This window comes from Nilaparvata lugens, chromosome 1, assembly GCF_014356525.2.
Source record: "Nilaparvata lugens isolate BPH chromosome 1, ASM1435652v1, whole genome shotgun sequence".
Lineage (NCBI taxonomy): Eukaryota > Metazoa > Arthropoda > Insecta > Hemiptera > Delphacidae > Nilaparvata > Nilaparvata lugens.
This window is the reverse complement of record NC_052504.1, coordinates 32,806,796-32,829,362: the sequence shown is the minus strand read 5'-3', so window position 1 is coordinate 32,829,362 and position 22,567 is coordinate 32,806,796. Positions and strand designations below refer to the sequence as shown.

Here is a 22,567-nt window from a genome sequence, read left to right as displayed (position 1 = left end):
ATGAATCATCATCCTCCACCCCTCCTTTCATATGCATAAGTGTGGTACATCATATGTAGCATCATCTGCAGCAAAAAATACAAGATTTGAATGCAAAAGGGACGTGAAAGAGTGTTGACAGATAGCGACAAATTTGATGTGAGTTGTGGATATTTTGGTTCTATAATTTCGTGCAGTTCCTTTGAGAATGAGAGGAAGCTATTTTGTCGAAGGGACACGCACTACTCGACTGGAGTCACGTTCGATGGATTATGGGAATCTTTAGTCACAAACCCTCTTCTTCCGGGTTTGGCTGATAGCCCATATATTTCGGCTTCCCTTTGCGTCTTAGTTTCACTCATAATAAACAAGTTTTCCGTCCACAACCTATTACCGGTGGAGAGGGCGACCACCGTAGTGGAATGGTTTTTTGCAGTAATATGACAACTCATCACGAATAGAATAGAATAGCTTTTATTTATCAATCAAGAAAATACATTACAAATTATAAATTCATGTAAGCATTTAACCCTTGGTCAATGACCATCAGGGTGAGTTGAGAATTTCTATTATTTACAATGTCTCATACAAATATACTTTTATAATGTTTAGATCATCAAGAGACAGTCCAATAGTGTTCAAAGTGCGAATATTACTGTTAGTGGTTGAATTGAGCTGTTAGATAGTGTCTATATCTCCATGCATCAGAGCAATATGCACCAACACACTGCCAATTCAGAAGAGTTTTCATTTGAACAGTTTTCCATTCAAACTCACCAAGATCATGGGTAATTCACCCAGGGTGAATTCAAAAAGGAATTCATTTGTCAAAAACGCCAATGCACAACCAATCTCTCGTTCAATTATTGTGAATCTTCTCAATATTGAAAAACTAGATGAATATAATATGCTTCTGTTGAGCCTACCCTTCTCAACCCTCTTCACCCACTCTTCTATGAGTACGAATAGAACGGGCAGGTCGATGTTTGGCTTTCAGTTTCGATTGATGCCACAAATCAGCTGACAAACATGAAAAACCCATTTGAATGTCATCGTGCTGAAACGCGATCGAGACCTAACCGTTTTGTTCACTCCTATGCTTCACAACGTGTTTGTACTACAAGCAAACTCAACTGAAAACTAATCATCAACCTGAGCCCAGCGCGTTTCGAACGGGAAACGGTGTTCATCTAATCAAAACTATTGAAATAGTAGCCTATAGTTCTGAATGCACTTCCCCAAAAACTTCATAATTACCCTCAGAAACAGTCTCGAAGCTCTACCAGTACTACCACAAACCTTTATGATCAATGAATGATTAACTTCAACTACACAGGTCCGAACGACAACACTGAAAGGCTATTGGAAAAAACACTTTATCGTAGATATAATTGAAACCAGATGCGCAATAAAAGGAAGTCAAGGTTGTGAATTAGAAGAAGTACGTTTTGAGACATACAACAGAGATTTGGGACTAGAAACAATAAAGTGTTTGTCTGTGTAGGATAGAAGAGTGGCCTGTTTCGGTGTGTAAATGTGTCTGTTGTCTATGGCCGATACGTGCTATAGAGCAAATGTGAGACAGGGGTGAAAGGTTGTTCCTATTTCGGTGACACCGGAAGAAGAGTAATGTGCCGTGTAACTACCGGGCTATTAGCTCCACGACAGCGCAGAGCGGTCCTGTCGCTCTCAGATCTTTTCTGTCATCCCCCGATCACATCTGCCATCACCCTCACCAGAACAACCCTCAAGAGATGGTGCTTCTCACTGCAGGACTAATATCTTATGTCCGAATGTGAAAACTTGAGTGCTCTGCGGACACGAACAAGGTAAAGACTCTGGAATACATCAAGGCTTAGCAGGCATCACGCTAATAACAATAAAAAGCCTCGTGAAATTCACTTAAAGAACCTGGAAATGTTTAACAAAATTCAGTTTCTATAGATGAGCTCTTAGCTACTAGGATCGTAAATCTCTAGTTTGGAAGCGAAATGCTAATAACAGTGAGCCTTGTAAAATTCACTAATGAACTTGGAAATATAGGGCAAATCTCAGTTTATCTAAATGAGCAGGTAGCTACCTATTTAGGCTCGTACAGTCTAGGGGCCGTATTCATATACGTATCTTATAATATATATGATCAAGACTTGTATAATAATCATGACTTTTTCAATTATTCTCAACTCCTTTTAATATTATTATTTATGACATATCCTTGTAAACAAGGAAGCATATTCAATCTATTTTCCGTTCTGATCCATTTAAATCTATTCATTCATTGAGAGATTAATACAAATTACATAACATAGAAAAATAAATATAACAATAGATAATTAGATATTATATTTTATAAAACCTATTATATTGTAATAATTTTAAAAAATATCATTTTAAAAGGTAATTAAGCTACCCTACTCTTTTAGGATTTAATCGTTGAATAGTAAAGGTTTTTAATGAAATTAGTGAAGAAACCCATCAATTGAAAAATATTTAGGCTTATATATTATTTTTAGTAAATAGGGTAGCCTACGTTACTGACATTGTAGATTGTCTCATCTATCAATAATTGGTGCCAGTTATTCTCATCTCAAACTTGAAAAAAATTCAATATTCAATAATAGTGGTGCCCTGAGTTTTAAAAGTAGTGAGTTAGGCTACCTGAAGCGAATGGAATATACATATACAGCTTAGGTTACAGCCCAAACCCATTTGAGAAGCAGGGCAAATCTGTAAAGGATATGCTATAACTTGCCCAACTATGTGAGTAAGGTATGTTTATACCATACCAGTAAAAAAATAATACTCTACATTAGGACAATATTTTATGTTACCGAAATACTGTACTTCCTTTGAATAAAATAAAACTTAAATTTTTCCTTTATTTTCTAAAGGGGCGTTTACATTAGCCAAGTTTACTTGAATTTAAGATTTTTTAACGTTTGAGTTGAATGGGCGATTGTTAAAACTTGCATCAAAAGTATATACTGTAATTATAAATAAAAAAATCTAATTGATCTCATAGTTTTAATCTTACTTTTCTTGCATCATACTTCTCTATTTAGTTGTTCTTATGCATTCTACATTGACTGACAACTGTTTTCATTTCTTTTTCCCATTTGTAGGTTTGATTAAACCTTCAAGATTCAAGTTGAATCCAAAAGTCAAACATCTACATCTACAAAACCTGAAGAAAAGTCTAGATTGAAATTTGAAAAATACATTAATTTAATACAAAACTTGAATTCAAGTAAACTTTACTAATGTAAACGCCCCTTAAAGGTGCAAATATAGTGGGGCAGCGGAGGTAGCTTCAAGCTTGGTAGTGTTGAATGTAAAGCATGTAATTAAATGGTAGCACAATCTGGTGGCGAATAGTGAAGCACTATATGCACCACCATTTAGATACATGCATTACATCTTGAAGCTACCTTCGCTGCTCCACTAGGTTTGCACCCTAAGTCAGCCTACTTGAATATTTAGTAGGAACAAATTCTTTTGAGAAAAACTGTCAGTGCATTTTTCTAAGGCGTACTATATTGTTGTTTCAGGCCATGAGGAGAAAGACTTAATTCGAGCCAGTGTGGATGCAAGGAAAAATTCCTATTCTCCTTTCAGCAAGTTTGCTGTTGGGGCTGCTCTGAAGTGCGAGGACGGGACGATAGTCACGGGATGCAACGTTGAGAATTCGTCGTACGGCCTCTCCATATGTGCAGAACGGTCAGCCATTGTGAAAGCAGTCAGTGACGGGTATAGGAGGTTCACATCGATAGCAGTTTGTGCGGCACTACCCAACGATATGTTCACTGCGCCCTGTGGGGCTTGCAGACAGTTTATATCCGAATTCAGCAACAAAAAAGATATAATCATCTACTTGACACGACCCGACATGAAAAAAGTAGTCGTTACGTCTATAAGAGAACTACTTCCGTTCAGTTTCCAATTAGACTCGTTACAGTGATTTTCACAGCGAAACTTTTCTCTATTTTGACGATCGAATTTGTGCGAATAAATTCATTTTTAATGCATGAATTTCTGGAAGGTTTTTTAACATTGCAATCCACTCTCCTAAAATAGTATTTAATGGTTATTCAACCTTATTCACACATTTTCGCACAAGTTTAATGGAAACATAATGTGGAAATCAATCAAATAATTATTATTCATTGCAATAATAAATTATTCTTATCGTATTATGTATAGAATGTAGTTGAAATATACCGTGTTATCATAAAAGAATGGTGCGGTTTCAGTAATTCGTAGGAAGATTGTAGGGAAATTTTAAAATGTTATATTGGTATCTCTGAAAGCCTCTAACCCAAAAGTTTGTTTATAAGCTGTTCTAACCTCAACATCAGTTCTTGTACTGTTGTTGTGGTGAGTTTAGTGAGTTACTATGTTCTCGGTTAAAGATAAAGCAAAGTGTGTTTTATTGATGGCTGAATTAAAATCCGTAATTTTAGTTCAACGTGCGTTCCGACGTGAATTTGGAAGAGATCCACCGCACAAAAATAACATAACACGCTGGTTTAATCAATTTGAAAAAACCGGATCAGTTCAGAAACAGAAATCAACCGGCAGACCAAGTGTACCGGACGAAACGGTTGAACAAATTAGACAATCGGCAATTAGAAGTTCTGGGAAGTCCATCCCTCGTCGAAGCGTTGAATTAGGTATTCCAAAAACAACGGTTCACAAAGTTTTACATAAAAAACTCAAATTACACGCTTATAAAATCCAGGTACTGCAGGAATTGAAACCAAATGATTGTGTAAACCGTTAAATTTCGCTGTTGAAATGTTGGACAGAATAAGTGAAAACGAATCATTTTTAGATATAATTTTTACAGACGAAGCTACTTTCCATGTGAGTGGATGTGTTAACAGACACAATTCACGAATATGGGGCTCTGAAAAGACACACGCAATTGTTGAGAAACAACGTGATTCGCCTAAAGTTGATGTATGGTGTGGTGTGATGAAAAATCGCGTAATAGGGCCCTTCTTCTTTGCTGAAAAAACAATTAATGGAGTTGCGTATCTCGACATGTTAATCAATTATTGCTTTCCTCAGCTAGATGAACTCGAAAACATTCATCAACTTCATTTCCAACAAGATGGTGCTCCCCCACACTTTAGTGCATTGGTTACAGACGCTTTGAACGGAAAATTTGGAGATCGATGGATAGGCCGACAAGGACCTATGCTGTGGCCTCCAAGGAGTCCAGACCTGACACCTTGTGATTTTTTCTTGTGGGGTTACATCAAAAACATTGTTTATTCACAAAAACTTCGCGACTTGAACCACTTAAAAAACAGGATTAATGAAGCAATGACAACCATAACCGAAGAAATATAGACAAGCAGTCTATATAACTTGTACATACTCTACTTTTAAAAAGCTCTTTTATTCTTAAAAAAATAGATTCATTGTTCCAGCATAAACTCTCAAATCACACATTGCAAAATAAAATTCAATAATGATATTATTAAAAGAGTGCAAGGTTTCCATTCTCAATTTAAATAGGTATAGCCTAAAGTATGAGAAATTGAAGTAAATTATCGTTAGATGTTTTACCCATTCCTTTACCTTCAGTTCCCACAAATTAATTCATAGAGATTTTCCCCGAAGAAATGAGTTTCAGAATGAAATACAGCAAATGGTGAAATACAGCAAATAATGATTATTCATTTGTCTTGGAAAACAATTCAATAAAATACTTCACATAATAAGTAACTATCTACTTTCCCTGAAGGTGTATTTCTTTTGTATGAAATTAGACGAGTTAAATTCTCGATAGATTTTACTGACAAGAAAATATTACTCAAATTTTACAATGTTTTGACACATAGTACTACTTGAGATAACGAGACACGGTTCGAATAGTCATACAAAGTGTCAGTTTATCTAGCAACAATTAGAAGATAATTGCCTTGATTTGTTAAAGCCTAATTTACAAGAGAACATTTATTTTCGGAATTTTGTAAGCTTTTAATTGCTCTTCAACGATTGTTGGAAACCAGTTTCACAAAAATGTTATATAACTGCAACCAAAAGTTTAATTGCCTTATCTCAGTTACTTTTGGCTTGAGTTTTGAAAATATTTCACACTTGATATAATCAAGTATTATCTTCATAATAATTATTGAAGACTTAACAGCTTTACACTTGATATAATCACAAATTATCTTAATAATCATTATAGAAGCCGCAACAGTTGTGTTAAGGGTATTTTGATATAAACAACAGTTTTGAAATTTTACTGGCTGCTTTTGGAAATTGAATAAGGATTTCAGAGAATGATTCTTTCTTTCAATTTTCTAAAAAATGGTTCTTAGTAAAAACTCTTGTTTTTTTTATCAATGCTCTGTCTATACCAGTTGAGATAATTTTCTTTTCACTTTTTATAATAATTATAATACGAGGTAGGTATCAATAACATAGACAGCATGTATCAGAATTCAGAAGCAATAGCTGGAAATATTTTCTATACGTTGATCACTGTTTTGAAATAGACTATGAAGAGGTTTGAAAAGCTCAAACTTGATCTTGAGCGTGCTACTTTGGAATATAGCAATGTGCTATGTGATAGGAAGAGATCAGGTAACTAGAATTATTAGGAAAGTACGAAGCTGAAATCAGGTAGGATATTGAATAATAAATCATGATTTAATAAAAAGTTTTGACAATGTATAGTGGCTAGAATATTTATATTTGATACATGAAAAAGTACCGGTATTCCCAATGGAGGATCAATAATAATGTAATCAATGACTATCACCATAATTGATAATCATGCTTATTAACTGAAGTAAAGTATGTGAAGACTGTTCACAGCTTGAGCAGTATCCTCTACGATAAAAATAGGAAAAAATACCATGAATTGTATTACACTGAAAAAAATCACAGGTTGAATGAAAAGTGACATTCATTTATTCAGAGTCTTAACAATTTATAAAATATCTGGATTGTATGGCTTATTACTTTGAATCAGTGATAAATACTATTCTAAATACAAATTGACCATTTAAAACTAAATAAAATATAACGTTGAAGTAGGTTACTTACGAACATTGATCTACAGATATATTAAACAAAGATGTCTGTGATGATCGGCCAATACAGCTATGTTTGCACAGATTTACAGAGGAACCATTAAACACGTCTATCAATACTCAGTCTTCTCTTATTTGAACAACCGTTTTTGGTAACATCTCACCAGAATGGACACCTGCAGAAAAACATTCACCAGTTAGAATAATTAAAATAATTATGAAATAATGAATAATTGATAAATACATTTGAAATCCGAGGTTCAAATGGTAGAATTTTCTACAATGATGAAAGTAAATTTGTGATGAAACTTCACAATTCTGAGAGACAAATTTACAAACTAACTCTTGGATGGGGTTTAGAGTATAAAAATATATTTATTTAATTTATAATTATTCTATTTATATATAATTTTTATAAATATAATACATTATATATCATTTATATTATTTTTTTAATATATATTCAATACATCAATAAATTTCGATGGTCGTAGTTTCCGCAATTTAGTTCTTGCTCGCACGAATCTTAGTTATACAAATACATAGAAAAAAAAATTAAATTAACAAATTCCCATCTCATATATTAATATTGAAATTAATATAAATGCTCTTACTTTCTGGTTGGATTGGATTAGTTTGTCATTTTTCTACTAAAGGTGAATTGATTTTATCCAAGGTATCAAAAGTACTACCAAATTCATTTTAGAATTAATAATAGAATGTGATTATTTTTAAATCCACAATCTCGAAACTAAAACCTTGTAAATTAAATATCTGAAATGAATTGATCCATTTAATACTTCAGAATTTCAATAGATTGATTGTAGTTCCATTGGGAATTGAGAATAACCAGTGAAGATTCAAAACTACTATGGTAATTTATAGCTTCAGTAAATGATAAAATGAATAGCTCATGGGTACAGCATTTGATATATTATTTTCCTCTTGATATTACTTGTTAAAGAGTTTGTACTATGAATTGAATTATTCATTCGATTTGAGAATAGTGAAATGAACGCGTTCATTATGTGTTAATATAATATTTAAATTATTTGAAATTCAGTACAAATTTATTCTTTTCCGTTTTACATCCATTTAAATTCTAAATTTTGGTTTGTGGACTCGGAATTCGATTAAAATTGATAAAGTGAAGCAACATAACCTACTTTTTGGACATAGTTCTATGAAAATTCGGGAAGGTACAGGTTTCGGCTAAGCCTGTTGGTCCTTTTCTGATCATGTATATTATATGTGTACTATTGAATGTAAAATGAATATGATTTTGAACTCAATGAATTTGATAATTGGATTTTTCAATTAATTAGGAAAGCACCAACAGCTACTTGGCATTTTATAGCAAAAATGCTTTTCTTCCACATGCTAAATGCTGTCAATTTTACTTATTATTTGTGCCAAAGTACTGCCTAGTGCGTTTCCAACATTGTCAATCCTCTATATGTGCTCACAGCTAATAGAGAGTACATTGTAATTTGATTTGCTCCTGGATATGAAAAAATATGTCAAAATGAGAGAGTAGGTAGAGGCTTACCACCCAATGTAGCATTGACATAGATTCTCGTTGGCAGTTGCCTGCTGAATGAGCAGCTCAACCTGGCGCTGCACTGTCAGCGTTTCTTCGTGTGAGAAGTCCCTGCCGGTCAGCTTCTCTCTCACTCGTGTCACAATGGTCAGCGCCTTCTTGTTCAACGCTTCCGGTTGACTGCTCTCACCTGAAACATTATCCAAACATATTCAAATACTGATTAGTTCTGTCTATTTTTCAAAATAGGGTATGTTGCATGTCTCTGAGAACGAAAATTACAGTTCTTGTTTAGAAAAATCTATTTGAAAGGAAATGGTATGCTTTGTATTATCCTAATTGAATGAACAGGTTTGGAATAGTCACCTCAATTTATTTGAGCGACTAGAAACTTGATTTGGTTTCGGTTGTTATAACTACTGGTGTTCAACAAACAGATAATTTTTTTATTCATTGAATTTTCAAAGCCTTCTCTATTACGATTTTCCAAAAAGAAAAACTAAAACTTGTATTGCTTTCAAATAGATAAAAAAACACACAAAAGCATAGCATGTCTTATGCAATCCGGAGAATTTTAATCTACATGGAGTGAATTCAATCATTAAATTCATGGATAGGAGTGATTTGACTCAGTGGTCGCGCTGATACGCTATGGCTTAGATAAGTTAGGAATCATGCGCCTGCTACTCCCTTTGCAAGGGTGACCGCTAGAGCCAACTCTGAATATGATTCATGAGTAGTAAGGTCGCTTCCCGATGGTTCGGAACCCACCAAAAACTTTAGGTCTATTCATCTATCATTATCATCCTTCTTATTACCCACGCACAAGCCTACAGCTCATGTAGGCATCACCCTCAGCAAAAAATATTATTGACCACAAATACCTTACTTTTATAATTTTCGATAAGGAAAACAAATGCGTGTTTTTCAATAGATAACAAACACATAAATCATAATATATGGCTTATTCAATCTAGATCTAGATAATTCTAAGCTCCCGATCGATGCGAATAACATATCGGATTCAATCAAATAGTGTACGCTTTCATTTGATTCGTTTGACTACAAATGCCTACTATATTATAATTTTTCTATGAGGAAAACAGAAAAAACTAACAGGCAACATGACATGATCATAGTGAGTTCACATCAGATTGTCAGCATTGGTTGGATTAGAAGCATTGAAGTTATAATATGTGTGATAAGTTATAATATGCGGACAGTTGAAGGTTGTGCAGCGCAGGCTAAAAACAACTTTTTACTGCTAATATTTTTCAAAGTTTTTAAATTTGAATACAATCAAGCTATCAAAATAAAAAGTTTTCTCAGGAAATAATTATTTTTCTGATTACTACTTTTTGATATATGAGCGTCTAATGTTTGAATTTTTGGGGCAGATCATTTCAAACTCGGTAAGAGAAAAAATCATGAAATGTTGTGGATAGATTCTTCATGATATTTAAAACATTTCTAATTTGATACCTTGAAAGGTATTCAAAATATCTTCGAGAAGTATCGAACACATCGATAGAAATCGATTACTTTCGGAAATATCACAATTAAAGATAATTCCACTAAATTAAGATCACTTGTCAAGAGTGACAAGTTTTGAATTTTTCAGAGATAAGTAAATGTATTGTAAAATGTGGAGAATTTTCAAGACATAGACAAGATGACATAGTCGCAGTGAGATTCATTGCAGATTTGGTTGAATGAGAAGCATTGATGTAATAATATAAGGAGTGCGGACAGTTTCAAGTGATCCTGAGCCAATTTTTTTAATGTAGATGTGAAGATGAGGCGCAACGTACCGGCATTCTCGACACTGCTGGGCACAGGGGGCTTCTTGGCGGGGCCGAGGTTGGCCGGGGGGCCAAGACTGGCGGCGGCCGCAGCGACGCTGTTGGCGAGCAACTCACCCGGGTCGTCCCGTGAGGATGACGACGACGGTACACTGCGTTTGGCACCGGCCTTCATGCCGCCTCCGCCCCCGCCTCCACCGCCCCCACCCTGCGGCCCCGTCGGGTCCATGAGGCGCCAGTTGAGCAGCGGGTCGTACACGAACGCCTCCAGCACAGCCATCAGACTGTCCTTGTTGCGGTGCAGCACCCACATCACGCTCTCGCACGTCCGCCGGTACGTGCCTTCGATGCCAGTCACCTAACAAGTACAAATATTCTATTTATTAACAGTTACAAAACATAATTATATAATTATAAAGGAAAGAATTGTCTCATCGAAGTACAGGATAGGAAATTCACGCATCATCACGTCTGAACTTATTAACTTGAGATATTGCTTAGGCTATAGATTGTCAATTCACCGAGGATGGTTATAGACCTATTTTAAATTCTTCAAGATTTCAGTTGGTCAATTTAGAGTTAGACCCTTGCGGGACACGAGTTACCTGCTAGTCATAATGTACAATAATATGGATACATATTATTATATACATATATAATATAAAAAATAACATGTCACCCCCTCCAAGTTGGGGATGGAATTTTTGAAATAAAGATTAAGCGATCTAACAGGTTTTTCATAAATGCTATGGCAGATATGTTTGACGGTTGGAAAACGCTATTACAGTTGAACGCAAGAGTCATTTTGCGTTGCACGGGACAGAACGAATACAAAGGTAGGAAATTAATGAAACAAAAGATGGTACAATAAAAATTACAAAAGATGACAGAAAATTCTCTATCATAAAAATGCACCAATATATACCAATATACCATCAATATATTAGAATGCATTGTCTTCTTTACAGTGGTCTGACTACTATCATTCTATTTTGTTCGAGTGCTGAAGTTTTGGCTTTGGCCAAATTCAGTTCACTTAAAATTCAGATGAGTCAATCAGAAAAAATTGAACTGGAGATTTTTGTCTAATCGAGAGGACGTTTTTAATCCCATTTGAATAATTGGATACTTAATCACTTGGATACTTAATACATTGAATACTTAATCACTTTCTCAAATAAGAACTCAAACAATTCAAAATTCTATCACAAAAATGGAATCACTACGACGCCTTTTCAAAATATTTAAATACTGTATGCCTATATTTATGCTGATATGTGATGCTATATGTTAGAGAGCTCACCTCCATGGCGTTGATGAGCATTCGAGTGAGTCTGAAAGGAATTTTCTCCGGGAACTTCTCTCGTGTCATTGCTACTTCGAAGCAATCACCAAAGTCAATATGCAGGATCTTCCCACTCAATCGGTCCAACATCAGGTTCGAAGGATGTCTGCAAATTAAAACAATATAAGTATTAAAATAATGAAAAACTTTGAATAAAAGTTGAATTGTTAAATTTTCAAGAGTGTATTGTAGTATGAGAATGGATTGCAATTTCATCCCAATAAATTAATAATTCCTTAACTTAACTTTGCTTTTTCTAATAAAACTATTCCATGCTGAGCTACATAGAAAATTACTTAAGATCATAGTTGATATAGTTTAAATTGGTCCTTTAGATACTTTCAAACTGTACTGCTATAGCATATACATCAAAAACTAGAAATAATTTGAATTAAAGATCTTATTAATAGCCATTATCAGGAAACAAAAAAATCATTCAAGTATTTAGGCACCCTAATAACAGAAGAAAATAATGTGGCTGGAAAAGTGGATGCTGGGATAATGTCCGGAAATAGGGTTTATTTCACCCTGCAGAATATCCTCAAGTCCAAGAATGTGTTAAAAAAAGGCAAAATAAAAATTTGCATATGGGGCCGCCGAAGCTTCGACATTAACTGGAAGAGAAGAAGGTCTGCTACAGAGATGTGAAAGAAAGATTTTAAGAAGAATTTTTGGAACAATCAAGAAAAATGAAATATGGAGGATAAGAACAAACGAGGAACTAGAAAGATTGTTCGAGGAGACCAGTATTTTATCTGTTGTGAAAAGTATAAGGCTGAGATGGGCTGGTCATGTGCACAGAATGCCGGAAGGGAGAGTCCCAAAGATGGTGCTGGAAGGCAAACCCAGAGGAAGAAGACTACAAGGAAGACCAAGAAAGCGGTGGGTTGACGATGTGGAGGAGGATTTGCGAAGACTGGGTGTAAGAAGATGGAGAAGAACAGCAGAATGTCGAGAGGGATGGATGGATGTGGTTGTGAAGGCTAAGGGGCTACATGGGCTGTAATGCCAATAATAATGATGATGATGATGATCAAGAAACATAAATTATTCATGAGAGGTTTTACGGTTTAGAAATAAAGAAGTTTGAATGTTTTTAAAATGTAAGAAATTGAAAATAATAATACTGAAATTTTGTAAAATAAAATACACATTAGGATTCAATTACAGGAAGTTATTAAATAGTAGTATATTTTATATGAAACACGACTAGTTTTCAGCGATAATGCCATTATCAAGTGTCCTGACAATTAAAATTGTCAAATTGTCCTTTCAATAACACTTTTGATAGGAAACTTGACAAAATGACATTATCACCAAAACTAATCGTGTTAGATATAAAATATAATAAGGGTACTAGTGATTTTCCTTCAATTAGCTAAATAGATAAGGATTTATTTTCTTGTAGTTTATTCTGACATCATCTATCATTCGTCCCAAATCATATGGGCAATCGATCCAATACTGAATCAACCATTACCAAGAGCTAAGCATTATCATAATTATGGAGGATAATGAAGAACTAGAATATACCTGTCGCCAAGTCCAAGAATGTAGCCAACCATAGACATAACAGCTAATGAACGAGTGTAATTGGTTCTGCGATCAAACCAAACCTCAGACGACGGTGATTTGAGCCACAGCAGTTTGGCCAGATCATCTCCTTGTGTCGTCTCAAGAGCATGCTCGAATACCTCGACCTGCAATCCATTGCAACACATCAACCAACCAATATTCATATTTATTTATCGATAAATTATACACAATTTATTAAAACGAGGAACAATAGGCACATCCCTAAACTCTCTTCCCCCAATTTTTAATACATAAATTGATCCAAAAATACCAAGTTTCATTCACTGTATAAACGTGTGTCCAATTTTGCAATCTGAACCCATCTTAAGCCTTCTCATGCACAAGCCTGAAGCATCACCCTGGGAAAAAATTGAGTTCAAACTTTAGATGTAAGATTTTATAAGAAATTGCAGTTAACCAACTGCTGGAATATTATCACTGTATATTTCATTGGATATTTGAAATAATTTTTATAGAGTAATTTAGAAATTAATGTATTAAAGGACACATTTAAATTATGAAGTTCATGGGATTATATATGAGGAAGAGAAAATTCCTAATCCATTATCTGAACAAAACATTGCATCACTATGAACCGAAATGTTTTACAGCATATTCAGCATTTTAATGAAATCATCTCATATACCGTGACCAATATTGAAGATATATTGAAGAAGAAGTATATATTGAAGATATTTTGTTTGGATGATTTGTTTAAAATATTATTGTTTTTCCCGTGAAATTGTTTATTGATATTATAAACAGCTTCCAAGCAATATTTTGCAATAAAAAAAATATCGTACAACAAAAAAGAGAGCCTTGATAAATGAGATATAATTAATCACCTTCTGCATGAGCGTGAGGTGATCATAGTCCGGAGCCATACGCAGCATGATTCGGTGCTCTATGTTCAGAAGAATCTTCTTCTTGTCTCGATAGTCCCTGATGAGGGTGTGGAGAGTGTCGCAGTGCGGCACCCATCCAATCAAGCCTGAGTTCGTCGACAACGGAATCACTGCGTAGCGCTGCACACATATACAGACAAATCGAGAACTGTCAATTGATGGGTTTTACTCATTAAAATATTGGATGTTTTATTGTACATGTTAAAATAATATTTTATGAAACGTAGCAGTTAGTTTATTGATTTTTACTTTTATAGATTATTGCTACTATTCAGAACAAATTATCACAGATTCTTAATTTGTGTTATTGTAGACTATCTTTTGAGTGTAAATATTTAAAAAATAAATTTAATTATTGTAACTTATCTGAATAAATTATCTCTGGTTCTTAATTTCTGCTATTGTGGACTACCTTTTGAGTGTAAATATTTTCAAAATAAATTGAATCAAATTTAATTTAATGAAATTTCAACTTAATTTATTCGCTTTAAATTAACTACATAATAGAATAATTATAAATTTATCTAATTATTCGATAGACTGATGATAAGATCATCGTTACTTATTCAAATTGTTATGTTTTGAAAAGCATGTTCTTAACATAATGTATACAATATTGTAAGTAGATAATATTATCGAATTATCAAGTATATACCTGAATTGTCAAGTTTCTTCTGAAAGTATCAGGGTCATTGAGCAAAAGAGTGTTGACCAGACCAAAAAGCTGCATCACTCTTTCATCTTGTCTGAGATCCTCGTGACCTTTCAGTAGAAACATGTAGTCGTTGCCGTTGCTTCCTGTAATCAAAATAATAAATGTTTGTAGAAATAACTTCATTTTCCAATTTAATTTTAGCATATAGTAATATTTTATATTATTATTAATATATAATAATGAACGTGATAATTTCGAGCTCAAAATTTAAGTGGTTTTATTCTTTATTTTGTGAATTTAAAGTTTTTTCATGTTTTTAAAAAAGTTTTACTATCAATCCATCCAAATTTAAAATTGTTTGTTTTATTCTAATCTATATTCTCATATTGTGATTTGGTGTAGAAAATTGAAATGGACATAACCTATGTATAATATTTGGACAATTTGAAACTAAATTAGGAAATTGAAAAAGTTTTTGGCAATAGCCTGTTTTTTCTTTTCCGATCATTGTATTATTTGTGCTAACGTAATAAATAAATAACGATTTCGCTTACTACCTGAGACTCTTAAAATCTACAATTCGTTGGATATTGAGAAAATTATCAATTTTATGAATGAATCAACAAGATTGCCCAGTTCTTCAAATTCGACATAGTAATACACATTTTTTAATCGTTTGACTAGCGTACATTTTAAGTACTGCTAAGTAATGAGATTGGAAGTATTGAAGATTGAATACTAGAGATCATAATTTTGTAAAATGTCTTATACAATTTATTGCAGTGACTTGTCAACTAATTTATTTTTGTTTTGAATCAAATCAGTTTTATCACAAGCTTACCTGCTTAGAAGAATTATTATTCCTTACCAATATGTATCTGTTAAGGAATGAAATTTATGGAAAAACAAATAAACACATCATATCCGCAAAGACATTAAAATTATTTTAGAATTACATTAGTATTTAATATTAACGGGTGAACAATTTAAATGAGACCCCATATCATAATGAAAACATGATATTTAAATCTCGCGCTGAATAGAGTATAAACAGTAAATTCAATCAATCAAGTCGATACAATTTAATTAATAGAATTGATTCAAATCTTAATCGATTAATATAATATTGAATGATTATAAAGATCAATAAAGCTATCTGAATGTAATTATCAAAAAATATGAGATATCAACATTATTCACATTTAATCATATTGGGAACTTCAATGTCACGGAGCCTCTTCAAAGTTGGCTGTCCGATATTACACTAACGTAATATTATGAATCATAATCATTAATCATTAGGACAATAGAAAATATGTCTTATAAATAATGAAAAAAATATTAATGAGGACTTATTAATTTAGGTTGAATAGAAGTGTCTGACCTTTGATACATAGCTTTCTCGGGCGCTGCTTGGAGGTGATGACCTGCAGTGAGCTCTGAATGTGTGCGATGCGCACAGTGGGCTGACCGGGGCAGTAGGAGCCAGGCACAGCCAGCTCGAGGTCGCGGCTCACCAGCAGCTTGGGACTGACGTACTGCAGCTCGAGGCTGGTCAGCTGTGGCAGCTGGCGGGAGATGCGCCGGAACACGTGGTAGTAGAGGTCCCACGCCTGGTTCAAGTCGCGCACGTTGCCCGAGCCCTTGTACCGGTGGCACCACTCCACCGCCTCCACCAGGTCTCTACCGTACGCCTGCAATCATCAACCAACCAATCCTTGTTCTCAAGTAGTCATTACATGCGGAGGGTACCAAAACAAAGTTTTGCGTTCCCATATGAGTGGAATCAATTTCCATTCCGAGGGATTGAGGGAATGAACAAAAATGTTGATCATTCAGAGAGAAAAAAGAAGAAAAAATAGAATCAAATCTAGCAATATCTCTAGACAAGTACTATTATCACTACATAAGGTGGCCATCTTCATCAATTCAGTCTGGATCAATCTCAGCTCTGGCTTTCAACAAGACAGCTAAACAATCTAATGACGGTTTATTTGTTTGAGAATATTTGAAGAGAGCATTTTTCATGTTGATTGCCATCATTTAAACAAGTATCAGAGACTAACCATCAATTTTTATTTCACTATACATCTTACAGTATGAAAAACTATAAAACTTTCGTTTATCCATTGATGACCAAAGTAGTTGTGAGATTATGAGAGCAGTAAAAATTTTAAAGTCTGAAAACACTATCACTAAATTGATTTTTAACTAGTTCAGAAAGATTCCTTCTCTTGGTAAGATCTTCATTTTGTGGTAGTCGGCTTGCCTCAGGGTTGACATCATGATGGAGTCTCGACTCATGCCGCATGGCATAAGTCAAATCGGCTTATCATCTCACAGGTCAAAAATGAAATGCGTATATCTTTATGCAAGTCACTCTTTCTGATGTACCAAGGAGCCTTGACTATATTCCTTTATACTTGATTTTGGAATCTCTGTATCAAAATGATGTTATTTCTACAGGCACATCCCCAGAGTTGGATCCCATACACCCAAATTGGTTTTAGAATTTGGTTGAGTAGAAAGATGTTTATAAAAAAGGTTGCATTGGCGACCAAGTTATGTCACTTTGAGAGATCATGATGTAAAAGAGAATTGATTCCCTTGCAAATGGTTTTGGAATATTAGAATAGGAGAGATAAACCTAACTTAGAAAAATATATATTAGAGGATTATTCTAAATTTTGAGACCATTTTTTTAATTCATATTTACTAAAGTACTAATCCGAAATGGAAAATCTTTGTACCAATGGAGATTCCAAAATGTTTATACATACAATAATTATAACCTTGGGTCCCTATTAGATTAGGTAGTCAGGACGTGGTCAACCAGGCGGGCAATTTCCTTACTCTGTCACCGGGCATTGCTTTCATTCATTTTTTTCACATAAAACACTTTCATTCTCAGAGTAGCTCGAATTAAAAAAAAAATATTACGGTTAGGATTGTGATATTATTTCAAGGTTGTATTCTATGGTGATGCTGTTTTTTATTTTGTCTTGCTTTGTGATTCTAAATGTAATTAATGTGTGTGTATGAATTTGAATTGAATAGGCATTAAATTTTGAACTTTTGTATGATTAAAATATTATCTTTATACTAAATTGTAATGAGGATAGATTATTTGCCACATTAATCTTAATTCAACTGGAAATTGAATACAGAAGAACAGTACTGACATATATACATGAGTATTGAATCAAGTAGTATTTTGCAATTTGTCAACGATTATTGGCTATATACGATCAAGGATGAATTCAGTATTGAGACTCACCTGATTGAATGAAGTTTCTTTGAGAGTTTGAGGTCCTCTTTCGAGCATCGCATGCAGAGGCTCGAGAGTATCGAACATGCCCTTCACATTGCGCTCTCCAAAGTAGAGCCGACTTGCTTCTTCGAGGCCTTCGTGCCACAACTCATGCCACAAGATTGCAACGCGAATCAGTTCATCGCTTACCTGTACAAACATTCAATCATTTTTCAACATAAATTTTCAAAAAAGACCGTAGTATGGCAAGTACTTTACTGAGAAAAGTAAGAAATGAAGAGAATACAATTAAGTTGCTTGAAAGCTTACCTTTAAAATTATCTTAAAGAAAAATCTAAATTACTTTTATTTTTCCCTTAAACAGTCATTCGGTTTGTTTCTTTTTCAATGGAGTACATTTGGTTCAATAGAATAGACTGAAATACTCAGGTAAATTAATAGTTGAATATCGGCCAACGAGCTTCGCTTTGGAGTACAAAAGCATAAAAAATTTATTACGAAAGAAGAAATCATAATAACATTCATAGTTCATACAGAAAAGTTCTATCTAATCACAGTAAATTGAGATTAATTCCCAGAGGAATGCAAAAATTTCCCTCATAAAGGCACAGTTGCACAAAAGCCGGTTAAATTTTAATCCTGATTAATTTCACGTGAACCAAATCAGAGAAGACCATTTCAAAAAGATGGATCTACTGGAATTAATCAGGATTGAAAATTACCCGGCTTTTTTTGCAACCGGCACTAAGTACCTGATTGAATGATTACAAAAGTTCAACAGCTGAGTCATAATTTTGACACAGTCCCACACACATGAACTCGCTCACTCACTTCCATCATCAACAGACGACGAAATAATTATTATCAGCTGTTTTCCAAGGATGAATAATAATTATCATTTTAATGTCCTTCAGCGAGTTTTCTCAGGGATGAGACCTAAATTTATAATATTTTTTGTTGTGCTTCAAGTTTTTTTCAACTTTGAGGCCTGGATGAATTTCATCTGATGTGACACAAAAATCTGTTATTCAGAATAGTATTTCATCTACGTTTAATTAGAATTGTATATTGCATAATATTCATTCAACGAGTAATCCAGTTTACTCCTCCCGTTTCTCATCTTAATAATCACTTCACATAAAACTTCTTTTAAGCTCCATTAATGAATGGAAGAATGAATAAAATTATCAAACTAAAAATCAAAATATGACATTAGTAATTTACTTGAAAATGGTGGATAAATGAATACACACCATCATAGCCTGTTGCACGAGCAGTTGGCTGTGTTCGCAGATGGATTTGAGAATTTTGTTGGCGGCATTGCGGCGCGGCAGACTGTTGGACTTGCTGGCGACAGTTAGTGGGTAGACGAGCGCCTGCGGGTGATGCTTGCCTATGTCCATCAGCAGGTGATGGATCAGGCGGCCAACCAACGCACGCGGCGTGTCGATGCGGGCTATCAGCTGCGGAATCACCTACACAAAACAGCACATTCCATATTTGGTATAGATAATCGGATTTCTACATTCAAATTGCACATAAAAAATTAATATATAAAATAGAAATAACAACAATAATTGAAGTTGATAAGTACAGTAAAGTAACTAGTTCATCATTAGCACAAATTATTGGAGATCTATAATGAGGTCCACGACAGTGGCAGTGAAGAAAGATAGGACAACAATGTTGCCGATTTTCTGCCTTGAAACAGTCTTCTATTGAGATAGCTGATACCGGTATATCTGATGTGATATTTACTGTTCATTCTTGCTTGAAATAATCATTTATATTTTATTCGTCAATAAGATATATTTTGAATGATTAAATAATAGATTTTTATAATTGAGATTGAATATTTTGTTAATTGATTATATTTCCATATTGTTAAAAAAATTACAACTAAGAAAGCTAGGAGAGCTAGGAAAGGATAGCGCTATCTGCTTTGTCGAATGATAGACAAGGATAGTAACACCAATGTTAACCAAATACTGTCATTATAATGTGGACCTCACTACATTATAAGCCACATTATTATTCGTAATAAATGTCTCATGATCATATTCAATTATCACACAGAAAGGCGACTAGAATATAAGTAATTAGAATGTATTGTCATATAGTATCAAATAAAAGTAGAAATCTGAGTATTATTTAGTCACGACATGTGTCAGCTATATAATGCCATTATCAAGTCTAAAATAATATCAAATTATTATAAGTATCAAATAATATATTTATACTGAAATGAATGATATGAAAAGAAACAAGACAAACCTTTTTACAGTAACTTGAAGAAAAAATAAAATCTACAAAATATTTGTTTGGAGAAATGTAGCAAGGGGAACGAGATCCAACACAAAACTTCATTGTTGAATTCAGAAACTTTGCCAAATTTTGATCTAGGAAGACTTCACCACAGTCTCTTTTGAAAGAAACTAGGCTTGACTGCTCTGATTACAATGCTTAATCAGCGCTGCCAATTCTTCCATATTTTTCCAATGATACAAATTTGGTAAGTTAAAACTTGAAATGACATAAAGATTTATATATTCGTTCTTGTATACAACATTTTGGCACGCCTTCTCATATTTATAAGCAAAAAATAGAGTAGTGTTATATGAAAATTCTTCAAGACTATTTTCGCAAAAACTGACTATTACTGAAAAATTGAATTCCAATATTAATACATAATGTTTAGGATAAATGGATTACATTTGCCAGTTGAGCGAGTGATATGCTATAAATATTGCAATATCTAGTAAAATAAATGGTTTCTGGAATGTATTTGAATTAATTAAACTGTTTTAAGAGAATGAAAAGCGTCTATGCCGTGTGTCACTTGAATAAGCGGCTGTAAAAGCAAAGAGTTGTCGGTTAAGAGCCTTAGTTCCAAGTTCACTTCATTTTAGTGAAATCAACATTCACATTATTTTATATTTTTATAGGAAAATGTAAAATGTTAATAGGAGTTATCAGAATTATCAAAAATATCCTATCATTGCTTTCAACTGACATTTACAAGAATCATTCAAATTAAATATAGAAAGCTTCAACTTTCAAAGTATAAACTTGATTTTGAGATACTTGCAAGTCAAGTTACTTAAACACAATATGTTCGCTCGACGCTCAAAACATCGAAGAGATTGGGTTTTAGTCAGTTCCAATAACATGATGTCTGAAAAATTGAATGTTATCTGAAATATTAACATGATATCGGAAATAATAACAGATTACTGCAACAAGCAAGCGAGAACATAACTGGGCATATTAATAGAGTAGCAGTTTTTCGAAAAGAAGCAAATCTGACCTGCAGCCAAGTGTCGATCTCAATACTGCGAATGCCCTCAACAATGGCGTCGTAGACCTCGGGCCACTGGCCGTAGTCGAACCAGAGAGTCAGCAGACGGAGGGTGTCCTGCAGCGAGCTGCCGTGCGACAGGGCGATCGACCGGAAGAAGCCCTCCACCGCCGGCACCGTGAACTTGGTGATGTACTGGTTGCTTGGCTGTCCACAAACAAAATTAATGTTTCACTCAGAATACACATCATCAAAGTACTGTGATGGATTTAATAATCTAGCAAGAAAGTCATTAGCCATAATTTCTGAATACCAAATTTGGAGTTTTTAATTTTTGTTCACCTACTTCTTGTAACTCAGCTTCAACTGTTTCTCCCTCAACCAGTAATTTCTCAGCTTCATCCATTTCTTCCTCAACCAGTATTTTCTCTAATACAACTCCACTCATTTTCTCCAATTCTTCTTCCTCTATAATGATGGGGTGTTGATTGTTTGCGAGGAAATATTTGTCTGTACGATTTTCTTTCTCTTAATTTTGTGCTGTGTTACTTTCTTCTCTCAAGGTCATTTTCCTTGGTGCTCCTGCAATTTTGCATGAGCCTTCTATATGCTTGATGTGGTTGCCACAAATCAGTCAAGCCTCATGGGTTTTGCTGACCCGTCAAGAGCTCGTCTCTTCAAATCTCAAAATCACACTCCACTGGGGCTGAGGATGCTGTGAGATGAGGCGACTGCATTACTGCACTCCACAAAGGAAAATCATTTACTATTTTTTCCATTTTATTCCCGAAATCAGGACTGTAATAGGCGTTTAATCTGCCATCATTTTCAAGAGAAATTCTTTCCTCTACTAGTCCGTAGATTCTTCTCATCCAAAGACCCATTGATGAGTTACTTGTTTCGACTTCATCACAAACAATATCTTCCTCATCTTCATGTGTACTCTCAATTTCATTGAATTCAAATATTTGAATCCCTCTGATTCTACATATTAAAAATTCAAGACTTTCTTGAACTGGTATGAGCTCGTCTCCATCCTCATTGGAAACTTCACTCTCATTTGGAGAAAATGCCAGCGTCAATGTATGAATGAGAACTTCCACAAAACCTCTAAAGAGGTGGTTATTATTATTATTATTATATTA

At 34.1% G+C, this 22,567-nt stretch overlaps 2 protein-coding genes across 2 annotated transcripts in view; one reads left to right on the top strand and one right to left on the bottom strand.

Annotated features, from left to right (window-relative positions):
- Nucleotides 1–3,527: 3,527 nt before the first annotated feature.
- Nucleotides 3,528–4,008, top strand: LOC111055113 (cytidine deaminase; the record flags this gene model as incomplete). Its single annotated transcript, XM_039426195.1, is given in 1 exon segment — nt 3,528–4,008. A coding segment is annotated over 1 exon segment (410 nt), but the record flags the coding sequence as incomplete, so codon positions are not given.
- Nucleotides 4,009–6,886: 2,878 nt separating this feature from the next.
- The window catches only part of LOC111055114 (serine/threonine-protein kinase mTOR), a 69,598-nt gene continuing 53,917 nt past the window's right edge, over nt 6,887–22,567 (bottom strand). Inside the window, 11 exon segments of the mRNA XM_039426207.1 lie at nt 6,887–7,207; nt 8,581–8,761; nt 10,383–10,731; nt 11,677–11,824; nt 13,252–13,418; nt 14,139–14,318; nt 14,854–14,996; nt 16,238–16,547; nt 18,131–18,313; nt 19,378–19,599; nt 21,432–21,629. Of these exon segments, the coding sequence (XP_039282141.1) occupies nt 7,192–7,207; nt 8,581–8,761; nt 10,383–10,731; nt 11,677–11,824; nt 13,252–13,418; nt 14,139–14,318; nt 14,854–14,996; nt 16,238–16,547; nt 18,131–18,313; nt 19,378–19,599; nt 21,432–21,629 (2,097 nt within the window). The 3' untranslated portion in view covers nt 6,887–7,191.